The 19203-nt window shown below is 56.4% G+C and overlaps 1 protein-coding gene across 1 annotated transcript in view; it reads right to left on the bottom strand.

Annotated features, from left to right (window-relative positions):
• HMCN2 (hemicentin 2) overlaps positions 1 to 19203 on the bottom strand; it is a 148713-nt gene that overhangs the window by 50750 nt on the left and 78760 nt on the right. The window contains exons 31-47 of the mRNA XM_060101560.1: positions 18442 to 18720; positions 16660 to 16941; positions 15895 to 16003; positions 15480 to 15649; positions 14442 to 14596; positions 13905 to 14001; positions 13337 to 13432; positions 11587 to 11763; positions 9666 to 9823; positions 8698 to 8821; positions 8096 to 8271; positions 6977 to 7073; positions 6662 to 6781; positions 4011 to 4172; positions 2906 to 3187; positions 1713 to 1880; positions 209 to 322 (exon numbers count right to left, since the gene is read on the bottom strand). Of these exons, the coding sequence (XP_059957543.1) occupies positions 209 to 322; positions 1713 to 1880; positions 2906 to 3187; positions 4011 to 4172; positions 6662 to 6781; positions 6977 to 7073; positions 8096 to 8271; positions 8698 to 8821; positions 9666 to 9823; positions 11587 to 11763; positions 13337 to 13432; positions 13905 to 14001; positions 14442 to 14596; positions 15480 to 15649; positions 15895 to 16003; positions 16660 to 16941; positions 18442 to 18720 (2766 nt within the window). The remainder of the gene's footprint in view (positions 1 to 208; positions 323 to 1712; positions 1881 to 2905; positions 3188 to 4010; positions 4173 to 6661; positions 6782 to 6976; positions 7074 to 8095; positions 8272 to 8697; positions 8822 to 9665; positions 9824 to 11586; positions 11764 to 13336; positions 13433 to 13904; positions 14002 to 14441; positions 14597 to 15479; positions 15650 to 15894; positions 16004 to 16659; positions 16942 to 18441; positions 18721 to 19203) is intronic.

A 19203-nucleotide genomic window follows, 5' to 3' on the forward strand; every position in this document is an offset into this window, starting at 1 on the left:
ATTGAAAATCTTTTCCCCCTTTCATCTGGGGTTAGTTCCAGCTGTTTCTGGAAAGCGTTATGGCAGCCTCAGAGAAGAGGTTGCTGATGAGGCAAAGAAAACAAGGCTTGGCTTCTCCCTCCTGCCGGTGCCAGACCCCACCCTCAGAAGCTCCCAGGCCGCAGGGAAAGGATTGGTGGGTGCCCATGAGAATGGGGCGGTGACATACCCAGGACCTCAACGCTGAAGTTCCTCCGCACCTCGCCAGCCTCGTTGCTTGCCAGGCACGAGTAGAGGCCTCTGTCTCGCTCCTGGGCCCGGGTCATCTTCAGCATCCAGCCACCTGGGGAGCGGGGGAGTGGGCTCCAAGCACAGCTATGAGCAGCCTTCTCTCCCAAGCTGAGCCCAGGCCGCCCGCCAGGAAGAGGAGCATGCCAGGCGTTATATTTAGAGGTATAGGTGTCTGCCTCCCACAATGTTCCATTCCTCAGACGGGTAAACTGAGGCCCAGGAGGGTAAACAGATAGATGGAGCCCCCTGGACATTAGACCTACACCAGGGTAAACTTGAGGACCCTGTTCTAGTAAGAAGGATCTGTCACCTGGCTACCCTCTCTTCTGTGGGTTGGCTGGGGCTAAAAGGACAGCAACGGTTTATGTAGTCCTGGCTCAGATCAGAACCCTCATTCGACTCTGATGGACCTGGTAAAAGGCCACCTTCTCCCAAGGACCTCTCAGAGGTGAACCGGCTCCTCTCAGAGGAATGCAAGGATCTCCTAAGACCAGCCCAAGGAAGACAGATACACATCATCACTGCTATTCTTTTTTTTTTTTTTTTTTTTTCTTTTTGCGGTATGCGGGCCTCTCACTGTTGTGGCCTCTCCCGTTGCGGAGCACAGGCTCCGGACGCGCAGGCTCAGCGGCCATGGCTCACGGGCCCAGCCGCTCCGCGGCATATGGGATCCTCCCAGACCGGGGCACGAACCCGTATCCCCTGCATCGGCAGGCGGACTCTCAACCACTGCGCCACCAGGGAGGCCCCATCACTGCTATTCTTGCACCCAGGGCAGACATCACTAATCGATCGCCACTCTCCTTTCTGCTGGGCCCAGATGCAGTCTCTGAATTCATATCATCACACTGAATCTGGCGGCCCCCACCAAGTGCTCAGAAGTGGTGCACAAGGGGAAACTTATTTACCATCCCAGCTTTGGCTGCATGGGACAACTGACGGGTCATTGAGGCTGAGCTTCAGGGGGCCTGGAAGTCCCTGAAAGATTCTGATGGGATATTGCCTCTTGGGCCTCAGTTTCCCCATTTGTATTCCAGCAAGAACCATCACAAACCAACTTTGTGAAGAAGATGAATATTCAAAGGAAAGTGCTTAGATCAGATTTCCCAAAGTTTGTTACGGTTCCATGCTATGTTTCATAGGTGCCGTGAGAATTTTTTTCTGCAGGACTTATCAGAACCTTGACTATACAGATGGTCACTGTGAGTCTCCAGGAGAGCAGAACAGGAAGCCTTTTCCAAACTTATTTAAATCTGATTTTTTTTTTTTTCCTGGAGCACCTCACCTGACCAGTGTTTTTGGGTGCACTCTCAGGGGACCAACAGCTAAAACGGTTATCCCAACCAAGCCTGGCGGTGCAGGATCAGAGGTCACAGGCATGTGATGGACAGAGGTAGAGGTCCAGACCCGATAACCAGATACTCCCCTGACTGGCACCTTACCTGCCAAGAGGTAGGTGTCCTCCCCAGGGCTGATGGGTTCCTCCCCTCGGAACCAGAGGACCCCTGGAGGTGGGATGCCTGTGGCTTGACAGAGCAACGTCAAGGGGCTGTGCAAGGCAGCCGTGACGTTGGTCAGTGGGTCCAAGTCTCCAGTGAGCTCTGGGGGCACTAGACACAGAGAAGAAGCCGCATTCAGGATGCAGACGGGGGCTGTACGCTCCTGCTTGGCTTCCCACCAGTGCCCTCGCCGAGGACCCCCGCCCCCCAGTCAGGGAAGCCTGAGGAGCAGAAGCGACAAGATCAGAGCTGCGTGAGTGATGGCCACGGGCTGGGCTTTGGTGTCAGGCTTGGGCCCCAGTGTCCCCGACCCCTCATTGGAATGCCAGGAGATTTCGACAAGGACATGTGTAGAGCGCTTAGCACAGAGCCTGGCACGGAGCAAAGACTGAGCAAACGAGACGGGAATTAGAGCAAAGGGGGACACCAGATGGGTCCCTAAATCCACAGAGCAGAGCTCCATTCAGAAAGGAAGCCACACCCTATCAGGCAGGGAGAGGTGGGCGAGGCTGGGGATCCCAGCAACGATGGAGACATGAGAGGGTCCTCCCTAAAGGACCCCTGCCCACCTCTCCCTCCTTGTCTCTCTTCACTCCCTGCCTCCACCCTGAGGCATGCAGGGAGCTCGGTAAGAGATTGGAATCACAAGGCTCTTCTAGCTGCCGTGAATGTGCCCCAGCCCTCCACAGAGTCTATTCTCTCTGCCTGGCACTCTTCCTCTCGCCCCGGCTCCCGACGAACCCCTACTCAGCCTTTGCATTTCAGCTGAAAGGTCACCTCCTACAGGAAGCTGCCCTGATTTCCCAGGACAGTGGTCAGGATCTTCCTGATCTCTCGGGGACCCCCGAATTCCCCCATCACATACGAGTCATGCAGGATAAAGAATGCCCGCAACAGAGAAGGGGAACAGCAAACACGGGAGGCAGGGAGGGAGGGAAATGAGGGGTATTTGGAGCCAATCCTGATTTTGGGAGCAGCGTTTGCAGCTTCTCTCAACAGGAGCCCTACCCAGAGGGGTCTGACTCCTGGCAGGACAAGGGGGTGGCCCCAGGAGCACAGCTTGGGGACGGAAGCAGCCTTGCCTTCTCCGGTCTGGTTCCCTTCCTGCCCTCCTCCAGCAGGCCGCCAGTCCTCACCCAGCACAGAGAGTGAAAACCTCCTCTCGGCCCTCCCGGCCACGTTCTCGGCCACGCAGCTGTAGCGCCCGGCGTGGACAGCCTGAGCCCGCTCCACGTGCAGCCTCTGACCCTGGCTCTGCAGCCGCAGGCCAGGCTCGGCCCCCACTGGCTCGCCGTCCCGCTCCCACGTCACCCTGGGCGGGGGTTTCCCTGTGGCGTCGCATTCCAGAGTGGCCTCCTCGTCCTGGACCACGGACACCTGTGTGTGGGGCTCCCGGGGGCCCGCGATCTGAGGGGGAACTGGCATGGGGAGAAAGCACGTCAGGGAACGTGGGCCGCCGGGCACCAAACACGCGCCACATGCCAGGCTCTGGGCTCGCCTCCATTTGGCCTGTGTTCCTCCATGCCCCTCGCTGGCTGTGTGACCTTAGCCAGGTGACCTCACCTCTCTGGGCCTCCACTTTGCACCTCTATAATGGGGTCAGAGAAGTACCCCATGGCCCCCTCTCCCACACCCTGTGAATCACAGGAAGGCCTGCCGTTTGGACAGTGAGCTCACAGAACAGCCCTGAAGATTTGTGAGGGGTTTCCTTCCTTAGAAACCAGAGGCTTCCCAGAACTGAAAAGCTGTTAGGACTGGCCAAGGGTGAGGGATTATTCCACAGGTGGGGTTCTCCCCAGGATGCTGAACAGCATTTTTTTTGGTTTTATTTTCTAGACTGATTTTTACAAGGTTGAGATATTTAATTTCATCCCGGCAGGAGAAGTAGATGGAGACTTATGTTTCCATCACGTACAGGAGCTTCATATCAATGTTACATTTCTTTAGTTTCCAACTGTTTCAAGCTGTGTTTTTTCCCCCTCTGGACCATTCGGGGCTTCTTAGGATCACGCTGCCCCCTCTCTCACGCTGAGGTCTGGAGCTGTAAGAAGCTGGCTGGGGTTAGGGGGCAGCTGAAACGCCAGAGAGCTAAGGGGTAACAGGCCAGTGCTCTCATCAGCCCTGTTTTGTCTTTGCTTGGGTTTTGGGGTGAGGTCTGCCCTGCCAGGGCACCTGGCTGCCCACCCTTTGGCCCCCTTCTGGCCCCTTCCGCCTGGTTCAGGTCATCCCAGCCTGACTCACCATGCACCTCCAGCTGCTGGTCCTGGCTGCTATTTCCGGCCACGTTGCTGCACTCACAGGTGTACGTTCCCTCCTGGGCCGGCTGGGCCTGTGCTAGATACAGCAGCCGCCCCACAGCTGACACCTGCCCAAGGCCGGCCCCGTCCATGGGCAGAGGCTGACCTGGATGCATGAGAATGAAGCCCCTGGTCCTTGGTCCTTCCACCTCGAACACTTGTCCTCCCATCCATCCTGGCCAGCTCCTGCTCATGTGTCAGGTGCCCACTGAGATGTCACCTCCACCAGGAAGCCTTCCCTGAGCACCAAATCTGATCCTGGAACCCACTCTGAGCTCCCTTAACACTGAGCCTCTCCCCAACGCAGACAAGCCTGCCGGTGGCATGTCTGAATCCTGCCCTGGCGTGGGCTGTCCTGGAGGGCAGACCCTGACTCCCTTTCCCCCTGGGATCCTTCGAGGTTCTCTGGGGCCTGGCATATAATAGCGCCCAGTGAAGGCTATCGAATGAATGACCCATCCGTCTAGCTACAGAGATGGGGGAGGGAAACCAAGCAGCTGGCACACCTGGCAGCCAGGAAACTCCGATGCAGGGAAGGATTTTGTAAACCAAGAGCCACTGGATTAAACGCTGACTTCCAATACCCTGCGCCTGTGCACAGCAGAGCGGCCCTCTGGGCTCTGGCCATCCATCAGCATGTGTCCCAGCAGGGGGAGGGGACTAGGTGGCCACATGACGTTCTTCCTCGCTCTTACACTCTATTCTCTGTCCATGCTCTCTCCCCTGGTGATCTCGACTTGTCTTGTCACTTTAGGATTTATTCTTAGTCCAGACCTCTCTTCTGAGCTCCAGACACCTATGTCTGACTGCCCACTTGCCAACTTGTTGGGTGTCTAACAGATCTCAAAATTAAATGCCCTGAACTCCCTATCTGCTCCCCCAGACCTGCCCTTGCAGCCTCTCCATCTGGGTGATGGCAGAGTCACTCTCCTGACTGCCAGGCCAAAAGTCATCCCCGACTCCTCCTTCTCCTTAGCCCCCTATCCCAGCCGTCAGAAAATCCGGCCAGCACCACCTTTGAAATGCATCCAGACTATGGCCCCCTTCCAACACCTCATGGATACCCACCTAGTCCAAGCGCCAGCATATCTTGCCCAGAGTCCCTGCAGGAGCCCCCTCACTGGCCACGCTGCTCCCACCCTTGCTCCCAATGCTCTATTCTCATCATGCTGGTAGGAACCATCTAGAGTACAAATCAGACCCCTACAGAAGCCCCATCTCGCTCAGGGTAAAAGTTGAGATCCTTACAGCCTTTGGTCCACCCCCATCGCACAGGTGACCATCTCCTGCTACCGTCCCCTTGCTGAATCTGCTCCAACCCCACTGGCCTCTTTGCTGTTCTTCAAACAAGCTTGGTTCATCCCTGCCCCAGGGCCTTTGCACCCGCCATCACCTCTGCCTGGAATGCTTTTCCCTACAATATCCTCATGCTCATCCCTCACCTTCTCCACATCTGCTTGGTCAAATATCCCTGGCCACCCAACTTAAAATTGCAAATCCCACCTCCCTCCCCCCTCACAACTTCTCCCCTTTCCTGGATTTTATTTCTCTCCATAGCACTTATCATGTCAGGTATTAAGTCATTTACAGGCATACCTCGGAGATATCATAGGTTCGGTTCCAGACCAACGCAAAAAGCAAATATCGAAATCAAGCGAGTCACGTGATTTTTTGGTTTCCCAGTACATATAAATATTATGTTGAGTCTATTAAGTGTGCACTATTACGTTTAAAAACACAACGTACATAACTTAATGAAAAATACTTTAAAATGCTAACCATCATCTGAGCCTTCAGCAAGCCATAATCTTTTTTCAATAGTAATATCAAAGATCACTAATCACAGACCACCATAACAAACATAATTATAATAATGAAAAAGTTATAAATATTGGGAGAATTATCAAAATGTGACAGAGACCCAAAGTGAGCAAATGCTGGAAAATGTTGGGAAAATGGTACCAATAGACTTGCTGGAGGCAGGGTTGCCATAAACCTTCAATTTATAAAAAACACGACATCTGTGAAACTCAGTAAAGCAAAGCACAATAAAACGAGGTATGCCTATACTAACTTCTCATTTATTACCTGACTGCCCCAATCCACTGCCGTACATCCAGCACCTAGAATGGGGCCTGGCACAGAGAGGCTCTCAACAAATACTGGTTAAATGAATGAATTCCAAATATTTATTGAGCACCTGTTTTGTACCGGGCACTGTCTTAGCCACTGCTGAATTCCCAGACAGTGCCTCCCAGGGCTCACGGGCTCATGGAGGAGCAGACATTGAAGGACTAAGGTGGGTAATATGAAGAGCTAACATACAGGGGTGGCGTCAAGGAGGCCTAGACTGGGGTGGAAGTCAGGGAGGGCTTCCTGGAAGAAGAGACATCTGAAGTGAGGCCTGAGGATCAATCCAGCTCTCATTGGCTGAGGAGGGGCTGCAGGGCCTTCTGTAACCAGCACCCACACCCCCTAGGGCTGTAAGCCCACCCACCTCCAACTCAACAAGAATGGGGGCACCCAGCGAGGGCAGGGAGCAGCCTCCTTGGATGGGGCAATGAGGGTAGGGCTGGGCGAGGTCAGCCATCCTACCGTCCTTCCTCCAGGAGATCTTGGGGAAGGGGATGCCCCGACATTCGCAGGACAGCCTGGCGGGGCGCCCCTCGGTCACAGTCAGGGTGCGAGGCTCTGGTGAGGGGAACACTGGAGGGACTGAGTAAAAGAGAGGAGGTGAGGTGGGCAGGAAGTTGAGGGCTGGGATAAGAAAGGGACCCTGGGGAGGAGAGGGTGGGGTGGAGGAGGGCTGTGTCCTAGAACCCACTCAAGGCAGCCCCAACCCCAGGGCTTGAGAGCCAGCCCTCCTAGGGGCAGGGGGAGGGACCCCAGCCCAGCCCAGGAGACCCTCACCCCAGACATTCAGGTTGTAGTGTTTCTCCGAGCAGCCTGCCTGGTTCTTCGCCTCGCAGGTATAGCGGCCTGCGTCCGCCACCCCGGCTCTGTCCACCTGGCCGAGAGCAAAAACAACCCATCAGCAGGGGCGGCACAGATGGGATTACCCCCGGACAGACTGTGTGACCTTGGGCATGTCACTTTACGTTGCTGAGTCCCCCCTCCCACCCGGAACCACGGAGCAGTGGTAGCACCTGCTGCGCCTCTTGTACCGGGAAGTTTCTGGAAGCCAGGGCCTTGGTGGCCTGACATGGACTGGGCACAAATGGCGGCCCTGCCAGCCTCACCCCACTTCACATCCACAGCCCAGTCCTGTTCCAAGGAGGAGGCAGAGGGGACCCTGTCCTCAGGGGTCAGATCCTGACCTAGGTGGGTGAGGGAGCTAGGCTGTGGCTTGGTAGAATGAAGGGAAGGAGGGGGCGGTATTCCAGGCAGAGGAAACCAAACAAAGGGGCTCAGAGTTGGGAATGACCGTATCACAAGATGTAGAGGGGTGGGAGAAGCAAGAACAGGCTGGAGTGGAGGGTTCTCCCTGCGCCTTGGAGAAGTACGTCCCTTCCCCCAGCTGACATGGACGAGCTGTTGGGGCCTCACAGGCATTCTCTAGGACTCTCCCAGCCACCCCAGAAGAAAGGCACCAGGTGCTCACAGGTGAGAGAGCGGAGGCCAGGGTGGTCAGAACATGACCCCCCAACGACCCGGGAGGAGCTGGAGCTAAAATTTAAATCCAGGCTGTGACTCCAGAGTCCTTGACCCTAATTAACCCCTGCCTTGCTGGGCCAGACGAAGGGCCTTAAATGCCCAAAGGCAAGGAGACTTTCGAACAAGGAGTGAAAAACTCGTGGGGGTCCTGAGGGAAGTGCACCCCCCCACCCCCCGCCACTGAGGGCTCAGTCCTGGGGCTTCGCTCTCCATCCCTGTTTGGCTGGAAGCAGCTCTGTTGGGTCCTGTGACTGGAGGGGTCTGCAGGTCACAGTGAGCTGAACTGAGGCTCACGGGGGCACCTCTGCCCGCCCTGTTCAGGGCTCAGCTCTGCTCACAGTGGGGGCCCCCTTGGTGGCCTGGGAGGCCGCACACCTCCAGCAAGGCCTTGTCTGCGGAGAGGCGGATGCCAGGCCGGGGCTCCAGGGGGCGGCCGTCCTTCCGCCAGCTCAGCACGGGAGGGGGCACAGCGTGGCTCTGGCACTCCAGGGCCACTGACTCGTTGGCCACGACGGACACATTCAGCTCTTCTCCAAGGATGCTTGGGGGCACTGCGGGAGGGGGCGGGGCAGGGGCTGTCTCAGCAGCCAGGAGCAAACACCAGGGATGGGAAGTCACCATTAGGATGAGGGCCCACCCCCTGAGCTGCAGCCCTCTTGTCCTCCCCATGATGACCTTTAGAGGAGGCCCCCGAACCTGAATAGGATGGTGCATTATAACAACATCAATATCCTGAATATGATTTTGTACTTTAGTTGTACCAGATGTTACCACTGAGGAAAGGGCCCACCCGCCCACCTGTCCACAACAGGGGAGCTCACACTCTAGGAGAGGGCTCTGGGGGTCCAACTGACCCCTACATGAAGGCAGACACAGTCTCAGGCCAGACCTCCCACATCCAACCCCCGGGGATGCCCCAGCCCCGCCTTCTTGAGCCGCCGGCCTGCACCCGGCAAAGTCCAGGGCCTGACACTCACTGTGGACATGCAGGATGACGTCCCGGCGGTCCTCGCCCACTGCATTCACAGCCACGCAGGAGTAGCTGCCAGAGTCGGAAGCCCGGGCACTGGCCAGCGTGAGGACCCGGCCCCCAGGGAAGACCTGTGGCCCAGAAGGAAGTCCACATGAGGTCAGGTCCTGCTAGCAGGCACAGCGGGCAGCTTGTCCCAGACCCCCGGGGCCCGCCACAATGCAGAGGAACCTCGAGCTCTACCCAGACCTCAGGACCTCTGCTGGCTGGTGGGGAATAACATCGGTCCTGAGAAAGTCCCCTGCAGTAGGGCTATGGCTAGGGAGTCCTTGAAATAGGGCTGGTCCCCAGGTGTAAGATGCACAACTGATTTCAAAGAGTTTGTACAAAAAGGAGAATGTAAAATGTCTGGTTAATGATTTTTTATAATGATCACGTGATGCAATGATACTTTTTGGATATACTGGGTGAACTAAAATGTATTTTTTTATACAGCAGTTTTTTTTTAGTATTCACTTTTTATTTATTTATAAATAAATAAATAAAGTAGCCAAAGGACACTTTTATTTATTTATTTATGCCGCGTTATGAGGCTTTTGGGATCTTAGTTTCCCCAACCAGGGATCAAACCCGTGCCCCCTGCAGTGGAAGCCGGGAGTCCTAACCACTGGACCACCAGGGAAGTCCTTAACATGCATTATTAAAATTGGTTTCACCTGTTTCTTTTCATTCATCCTAATGCAGCTACTAGAAATTTTTAGATTACATATTCGGTTCACCTCGGTGGTGTGCATTATGTTTCTGGAAACCACCTGGCTCTAGACTCCGTTCAGCAGCTCCTCTTCCTCCCTCCAGCCGACCATCCCAGGCCATCACTGTTGCCCTCTCCCCTCGGCACTCCCAGGCCCTGACCTCTGCTCCCAGCACCTACTGCGGCACCCGGGAGGCGAGTCAGGACCGCCCACCCCCACTGACCTGGAGGCCGGAGGTCCCTGCCGTGGACACGGGGTTTCCATCCTTCAGCCACATCAGCATGGGGCTGGGGGCTCCCGTGGCGTTGCAGGTCAGCCGAACCGGGGTGTGGAGCATCACGGGGCCTGGCAGGCTGGGTGGCAGAGTGATGCGGGGAGGCACTGCAGGGTGAGGGCGGCACCGGGCACAGGCTGAGCCCCGCTGGGGGTGAAGCAGGCAGGGCCCCTGGCTGGGTACCCACACGGGAGCACACGGCCACAAACAGAAGCTTAGGAACAGCCACTCCCAACATGGGCGCAGCACTCCACGGTCCTTGAGGTTGCTCATCTCACCCTTCCAACCCCACCATGAGGCTGCCACAGACGGGAAACTGAGGCTCAGAGAGGGACGTCACCTGCCCAGGGCTGACCAGCTAGGAACTGGCACAAGCAGCACCTGAACTTGGGCCTTCTGCTCAGCATGAGGCCATTATCAGGGGGATGGTGTAGGGGTAGCCAGGGTTGAGAATCCCTGGGCAGGTTTTTCTTTCCAACTCAGAGGTATCAGCCTACAGACAGCCCCTCGTGGGCAGAAAATGGTCAGAAGATTCAGTTGTATCTGGGAGGCATGAGCCATGACACTCAGGGTCCCAGCCTTGTGTCCAGCTACCTACCCCCTGCTCTCAGGATAAAGACCCAATCTTTCCAGCCTCCATCTGCTCCCCAGCACCACCCTGGCCCCTCCTCTCACTGTTCTGTAAGCTCCAAGCCCCCAGCCTCCTTTCAGTTTCTCAAATTCTCTATAGCCTTAGCATTTTGCACATGGTCTCCGTTTAGGCATCCAGCTCTCAAAGATGCCTCCTGGGACCCCCCCAGGCCAGGTCAGCGCCTCAGTTCCAGGCATTCAGTTGTACCTCACTTTTCCTAGCTCTTATCACAATTGTCATGAAACAGTACTTTGGGTAAGTATCCAATTACTATCTTCTCCACTAGACTGAAAGCTCCTGGGTCCGTCTTGGTCAGCGCCGCAGCCCCAGGGTCTGCCCAGAGCACGTACAGGCGCACCTCGTTTTATTATGCTCCACCTCACTGCACTTTGCAGATGTTGTGTTTTTTACAAGCTGAAGGTTTGTGGCAACCCTGCCTTGAGCAAGTCTGTCGGTGCCATTTTTCCAGCAGCATTGGCTCACTTCTGGTCTCTGTGTCACATTTTGGTAATTCTCGCAATATTTCAGACTTTTCCCTTACCGTTCTATCTGTTAGAGCGATCTGTGAACAGTGATCTTTGTTGTTGCTACTACGGCTCACCAAAGGCTCAGATGATGGTTAGCATGTTTTAGCAATAAAATACTTTTTAATTAACGTCTGTACTTTCTTTAGACATAATGCTACTGCACAGTTACTAGACTACAGTATAGTGTAAACAGAACTTTTCTATGCAATGGGAAACCAAAACATTCGTGTGACTTGCTTTATTTTGATATTCGCTTTCTTGTGGTGGTCTGGAACTGAATGAACCTGCAGGATCTCTGAGGTACGCCTGTGCTCAGTAGATGGAGGAATTGATGTTTGACTAAATGGATGGTTAGATGGATGGATGATGGGTGGATAGGCAGGGGACTGGATGGATGGTTGGATCCGTGGAAGAACAGTTGGGTGCTTCCATGCATGGATACAAGAATGGATGGATAAATTATCCATGGATGGAAGGAAGGAAAGATGAATGAAAGGAAAGATGGATGAATGGATGATGGATGGAAGGAAGGATGGATGGATAAATTATCAATGGATGGAAGGAAGGAAAGATGAATGAAAGGAAGGATGGATGAATGGGTGATGGATGGAAGGAAGGATGGACGGATGACAGATGGATGAACAGACTGAGGGACAAATGGATGCAAGACAACTTTGGGGACAAGGATCCCTTTAGTCTCAGGGCAGCTCACCATTGACCCGTAGGCCATACTGCAGCTCTGTGCTGCCTGCCACGTTGGAAGCCACACAGCGGTAGCTCCCAGCATCAGAAAACCGGGCTCGCTCAATGAGGAGAACTCTCCCATCAGCTGACACCGTCACTCCCTCCTGGGCAGAGACAGGCTGGTGGCCCTTGAACCAGGAGATATCTGGTGAAGAGAAGAGAGATGAAAGGGTCCCTGCCAGCCCTTCAGACTGTGCCCTGTGTCATGGGCATCCAGGAGAGGCTTCCTGGGTGGCCACATGGTGTGCCTTTATCTCAGGCACCGGAGAAAGCCAGTGTTCTCCAGGAAGGGGGGCAGGGCAGAACAGGGCAGCGTTGTCTGAGATGGAACCGAAGGCAGAGAGGGATGCAGGCTGGGGCAGCCAGCAGCAAGGAGAGTCAAAGTCAGCCCAGCCCCTCATGTCCTCCCCCTGCCAGGAGACCACCCATGAGGGAGATCTTTAGAGGAGAACATGGTAAACCCCAAAACAGCAGCCTCATTAATATGGACCAAGTATAAAAAGCTACATGAACCCCCATGTTCATAGCAGCACTATTCACAATAGTCAAGACGTGGGAACAACCTAAATGTCCATCAACAGATGAATGGATAGAGAAGATGTGGCACATATATACAACGGAATACTACTCAGCCATAAAAAAAGAACAAAATAATGCCATTTGCAGCAACATGGATGGAACCAGAGATTATCATACTAAGTGAAGTAAGAAAGAGAAAGACAAATACCGTATGATATCACTTATATGTGGAATCTAAAATATGACACAAATGAACCTATCTACAAAACAGACTCGTGGACATAGAGAACAGACTGGTGGTTGCTAAGGGAAAGGGGGTGGGGGGAGGGACGGAGTGGGAGGGTTGGGGTCAGCAGATGTAAGCTATCATATATAGAATGGATAAACAACAAGGTTCTACTGTGTAACACAGAGAACTATATTCAATATCCTATGATAAACCATAATGGAAAAGCATATAAAAAAAGAATGTGTATATATATATATATATATATATATATATATATATATATATATATATATATATATATATCTGTATAACTGAATCACTTTGCTGTACAGCAGAAATTAACACAACATTGTAAACCAATATACTTCAATTTAAAAATAAAGTTAATAAAGAGATAATAAATAAATTAGTAATGACCGACTGTATCTTCAACTTCCTTACCTCCTGCCAGGGTCCATCCCAGAAGAGGGTTTCCCCATGGCAGAGGGCAAATACCTCCAGGGCTCACCACCCCAGGCAAAGCAGGGTTGACCTGGTTCAGATGGGGAACAGGAAACGGACCCCCTTCCTGGGCCCATCCTGTCTGCCGGGCACCCACACCTAGCCCTAGCTCCCAGACCTTTGCTCAACTGCTGGTCTAGAGAAGAGGCCCAGATGGAGGTCCTGGTTCTCACCGCCAGCCCCGGGGCAGCCCCGTGAAGCCACAAACTCAGCAGAAACCCGGCAGGTTTGTTTCAGACACCAGTGCAAAGGCTCTGGGCCCTGGCAGTGACTGGCATGTAATGGGCATTGCATAAACAGCTGTTGACAAGGAAGAGGGGAACGCTGGGGAGGGAGGGGGAAGGCCTGCTGATCTCATCCTGCTCTGTGCACAGCCAGAGCAGTGCCTGCGGCACTGCCCCGCCTCTTTGGATGGGGAACTGGGGTTGGCTGGAGGTGGCTTTCAGCCAAGAGGAGGGGTCTTACTTACCAGGAGGGGGTACGCCTGAAGCCAGACACTCCAAGTATACGGAGGCATTTTCCAGCACTGCCTTTTTGACCAGGCCTGGCTCGATACTGGGGGGCACTAGGGGAGACGAGGAGAGGCCTGGCTTGGAGGGGTACAGGCTCTGGGTGGCTCATCTCGGCCTCCCCAGTGCCCCTCCCCAGCCTTCCCAAGGGGGGCTGGGCAACAAGGCTGACCCTGGCGCCCGACCCCCCAGGAACAGCCAGCATCAGGCACGCTGGGGAGGTGGACCCCAGACAGTCAGGACGAATGACAAGGGCCAGGATTTGCCCATATACACAAGGACCTAAATGAGCCCCCAAATGAACAGAACAAGCAAAGATAAATATGAATGAGAACAAGGCTGTCCACTGAAAATCCGGTGGAAAGCCACCAAAAGTGACCACAGAGCAAATGATTTTCTACTTCTACAGTTAAGTACGTGACATTAATTTTAGAGCCCCCAGCCGTCCCCAACCCCCCACGGCAGCCCTGCGGGCACTCAGTCACCCGCCACCCCAGGTGCAGGCTCCGCCCCCACCCACGTCCTCACCCAACACCTTGAGCGCCACGTCCCTCCTGCTCTCCCCAGCCTGATTAGTGGCAGCACAAGTGTAGATGCCTTCGTCCCTCAGGTCCACCTTCTCGATCTGGTGGAGGAGGAACGGCAGGTGTGTGCCAGGATGTGGGCAGGGCCTGGGGTCAGAGCAACACTGGGACAGGGCAAGTGGCCAGGCTGCTGTTGACCCCAGCGCAGGAGAAGTGAGGCACGGGCACAAGCTTGGTTCCGGGTGGAGTTCTGAGCCACACGTTCAGATTCCAGGGGATCTCTCTGGTCTTGGGGATACTCCCCTCCCCCCATTTTCTCCCCCTGGGAGCTCAAACTCCGGGGACCTGGACTAGGCTTAGGGCTCCCTTCCCTCTTCAGGCCCAGTACCCCAAGGTCCACTGAGCATTTCTAGGATGAGTGGACTCTGTTTGTCCTGCCCCCAGGCTGCCAGAGTTCCGCTTGGGCTCCCCGGGGCCGCTAAAAAGCAGCCCCTCCCCCTGTGCAAGGTCAGCCTGCCAGCCCTGGGGCCCTTGCACGTACCTGCAGGTTCCCCCCCGAGGCTGCCAGGGCCACACCATCCTTCCACCAGCGGAGGCTTGGGGTAGGTACCCCAGTCCCTGCACATTGGAGGGTCACAGGCTGCAGGAAAGGGGCTGTGATGTTCTCACCCCCAATTATGACCACCGATGGGAACTCTGGGCAGAGGGAGAGGCAGGGAGGCCCAGTCAAGGTCAGGAGGGGTGCAGTGGGCACCCAGAAACCTCTTCAATGCCTGGGGAGGGAGGGAGTGGCCTTGCAGGGCTGGCCTCTAGCCTCCCCCCACTCAACCCTCCAGACACCTGGCCTTAGGGGAAAGAGCGCCAGACTGAGAGCCGGCAGAGCTAGTCTTTCCCTTTCAAATTCTCCCATTCATCATCCATCCATCCATCATCCATCCATCCATCATCCACCCACCCATTATCCATCCATATGTGCACTGAGCATCTACTCTGTGTCCCACACTGCACTGTGCACAGGGACACAGCAGAGAAAGTTCTGTGCTGCCCTCAGAGCTCCCAAGCTGGGCAGTGGAGATGAACAGCCAAATGAGAAATCCCAATACAGTAGGTGGGGGGCTATGGCCACGAGAGGCTGGGCAGTGCAGATTATAACCATGGTGGAATCAAGGAGGGCTTCCTGGAGGAAGGGGTGTTTTTTTAGGACAGACCTGAAAGATAGGGAGGAGCTAATCAGGCAAAGAGGAAGAATGTTCCAGGCAGAGGGAACAGCATTTGCAGGACTGGAGGTAAGAAAGCCAACGTATTTAAACAGTTGAATGAAGTTCAGCGTGGTCAGCATAAAGAGAGCAAGCCGGGGTCGGGGGGAGGCTGGGCAGGGGATCGAAGGCCTGTAGACAAGTGTGGTGAGCACCTGAGACCACACTCTCACACTTGTGTCTCTGTGGGGAGCTGGGAAGTCCAGACCAGAAGTGCTGTCCAGAGAAGACCAGCTCCATGCCCTTCCCATGTCTGTCAGGCTGGCTTCACCCACCGCGGCATCTCGGGCTGTCATTGCCTCAGAACCCCAAGCCGCCCTCACCGTGCACAGACAACTCCACTTCAGCCCCTGCAGTGCCCGCTTCATTGGTGGCCTGGCAGGCGAAGAGGCCTGCGTGGTCCAGCTCCACGTGGTCGATGTGCAGCGTGGTCCCCTGCGAGGTCAGCTGCACCCCGGCCAGCTCCTCGGCTGGGCGGCCATTCTGCAGCCACCTAAGGTATGTGGGGAGGGGAACAGGTCAGCCTGAGGCTAGAGAAGGTAGGGGCAACAGGACAGGCCAAGAGGCCAGGCAGCATCTCTCTCCTGTTGTCACGTCCCTGGCTCCATGGTCCTTGGCTCCAGGGCCTCTTTCATGCTCCTGGGAGGGGAAGCATCTCCCGTCCCCACCCACCCCCAAAGCATGCTCTCTGCCTGTCCCCCAGCCCCCCAGTTCTGACCTCCACCACCCCATACGCACTGGATCGCGGGCACTGGGGAGCCTGAGGCCTGGCAGGGAAGGTCCAGGGGCTGTCCTACGAGGGTGGTCACCGGGCCCAAGCCTTCAGCCAACAGGAGCTGCGGGGGCACTGTAGGCAGGAGCCACCATTGGGTGTCTGGTGCTGAGGAAATCCCAGCCTACAGCCTTCCTAAGTCCCAGTGCAGCCAGAGCCAGGCCCAAGCTTCACCTCACCCTTCAAGCACTCCCATAAGCGGCCCCTCGTCCAGAAGGCCTTCTAGGACCACCCAAGTTCAGCCTCCCCACAGGATTGGTCTGTTTATTCAATGTCTTCCCACCAAACCCAGGGCTCAGGAGTCCCGTCTCCCTGTTCCCTGCCTTATCCAGAGTTAATGGCTGTGAAGTGTCCGTGAAATGGAAGAAGCAGGCAAAGGGCCCCCCCATCCATCCCCGGGACCAGCGCCCACCACCCAGCTTTGGGCCTCAGGGTATAAATGTCCATCCCATTGACTGGGAGCATCTCCTGGAAGGCAGAGCGGTGTCCTTCACCCTGGATGACCTGGCCCAGGGTCATGGGCAGGAGCAGGGACCCTTGATCCCGGGAATCAACCCTGCCCACACTGTATCCCTGAGGGGCCCCAGCCCAGGTCGCAGGGTTCTCATCTGTCCCCTTATCTGTCTCATGCAGTCCAGGGCACTGGTCACTTCCATTCCCTCTGCACACACTAGGCGTGGGAGGTGGGATCCACGGCCCAGGTGACTCGGGTGGGGCAGGCCTGGGCTCACCCTGCACCTCCACGGAGTACTGCAGCACGGCCTCCCCGGCGGGGCTGCTGGCCACGCAGCTGTACAGGCCTCCGGACGCCTCCCCCAGGCTCTCCAGGCTCAGCATGCCGCCGCCCGCCTCCAGCCACGTCCCATTGCTCTCCGCCACGGGTAGCCCCTCGCGGTGCCAGGAGAGGGTGGGGGGTGGGTGGCCTCTGGCCACACACTCCAGCGCCAAGGGCCTCCCGGCCACGGCCTTCACCACACGGGGCCCTCCACCAGCGCCCTCGATGGTGGGCGGGACTAGGGAAGAGGCAGGGGCTGCTCAGGGACCAGCAGCCTGGTTAAGTCCCTCCCAGACCCCAACCCACGCGAAATGCCTTCTCCCCTCCACTAGCTGGAACCCCTGTTCAGACATCATCACCTCCTCCGGGGAGCCTCCCCCGGCACCCTGGCTGGAAGCACTCTCTCCCTCCTCTGCCCCTTGGTGCCATCCCCACCCCCCCTACACTGCCTGCATCCTCTCTCCACACCCTGCTACCCCCGTGAGCTCAGCCTGAGCGGAACAACACTTGTCTCTGTGCGTCTTCGGTATCTGCACACGGTAGGTCTCAAGATCCGCTGAACCCAAAGCGATGGGTTCCCCAGGGCCCAAGACCAGCTCTACTCCTACTACTGGTCCCCTGCCTGGCCTGAGGAAGTGAGCAGACCCTGGCCCAGACGGCCCAGCCTCTGGGGGCTCCTAACTCAGCCAGTGATGGCCAAGGGGGTAGCCAGAGGGGGGGCTTCTCTCTTCCCCTTGGGGAGGGCCCCCAAGTTGCTAGGCCCACAGAGTCATTGCCAGGAGATATGGGGCGATGAGGGAACGGCATGGGCTTCTCAACATTGCCTGGGTCACTAGCCCCGCTGAAAATATAATGAAAACACACACGTGCATTTTCCATCAGTTTCCAGGAGGTTCTCAGATCCCTGAATAAGAATCCTGGAGTTGGCTGCTGGGCTCAACCTCAGAGGCTGCCCGTAGACCCCACACACCTCAACTTCCCTTTGGGGTCCCCAGGACTCCAGCACCCAAGCCCTTTGTATCTTTGGGGACCAGAGCTCCGGAGCTGATTCCTCGAGAGGGACCAGAATGACCCCACCAAGCTGCATTCTGCCTTCTCAGACTTCATCTGCTCAGACCCATCTCTGCCTTCCTACACACACCCTGTCTTATGAGTTCTTCACATGTCCTCAGAGCCAAGCCCCTTCAGGCAGGCCAATGCTGAGGTTAACAGAGCACAAGTCAGACCCTCGAGGTAGGAACTGGGTCCTCTCACCTCCCAGCGGGGTGACCTGGGCCAGCCCCAGAGCCCACCACACTCACCCATGAGTGGGGGGACCAGGGCCCTAGTCCCTGTGCTGTGATTAAATTAGCTAGCGCTGTGACGAGCCCCAGGGCGTCTGGACCACAGTATGTGGCTAATTAAGAGCACTTAGTTATTAGCTGTGGTCATGGGGGTGTGGGCACAATTTCCTGAGAAGCCCTAAACCGCGAGGGGGAGACGTGGATTCTCAACTCAGCTCCGCTGGGGCCCCGAGACAGGCCCTTCCCCTGGCGTCGGTTTCCTCACCTGCCTGAGGAAGGCTGGGTGAGCTGAGATGACCCTTCTCCCTGAGTAACCCCTCATTCGCATTTTCCTGGGCCTCTGGCTGCTCCCTTCACCCACCTTTAGAGCCAGACGGAGGCCACCCCAGCCCAGCGTCCCTCCCACTACTCGCCCCAGCTGACCACTGCTCCTGCTGCGACCCCGGGCCGCTCACCGAAAACCTCCAGCCGGGTGGCCTTCTCCACGACCCCCACGGGGTTGCTGGCCCTGCAGGTGTAGATGCCAGTGTCCGAGCCCTGGGCCCTCTCCAGCTGCAGCTGTCGGCCACCCCTGGTGTAGACGGTCCCGGCACTGGGCAGCAGGGGGTCCCCATCCTTGAACCAGGTGATGTCAGGCGTGGGCACTCCTCGGGCTTCACACAGGAGCCACATGGGGTGGCCCTCCATGACGGTCAGCTCACTTGTCTCGTTGGAGCCCCAGATGGTGGGAGGTGCTGAGGACAATGGGGGGCGGGGGGCAGTCACAGGGAGCCTGCCCAGCACCGAGGTGGCTGGTGTCCCATCCCTTGCAGCCCCATGCACCTGTCTGTGGGCCACAAGCAACGCACATGTCACAGGCTTCTACTGCAGGGGTGGGAGGAGGGGCGGGGGGCTCTGGGGACAGACAGGAGATATTGGCCAGGGACACGCTGACGTGGGGGGCAAGCCCGGCCATCACAAGAGGCGCAGAAAGCGGGGGAGGGGCCACAGGTCAGGTTCCGGACCCCACTTTGCCTCTGACTCGCTGTATGACCCGCATAGGTCACTTCCCCTCTCTGGGGCTCAGTCTCCCCATCTGTAAAACGAGGGGCCGAACTGGATCCGGGGTTCCTACAGGGCAGGTCACACACCTTGGGTGGTACCTAAGCTGATCCTCAGGACACGTGGGCATGCATCTCGTAACAGAACAGCTACACCCTCCCCACATCTCCTTCCTG

Source organism: Mesoplodon densirostris, chromosome 6 (genome assembly GCF_025265405.1).
Source record: "Mesoplodon densirostris isolate mMesDen1 chromosome 6, mMesDen1 primary haplotype, whole genome shotgun sequence".
Taxonomy (NCBI): Eukaryota; Metazoa; Chordata; class Mammalia; order Artiodactyla; family Ziphiidae; genus Mesoplodon; species Mesoplodon densirostris.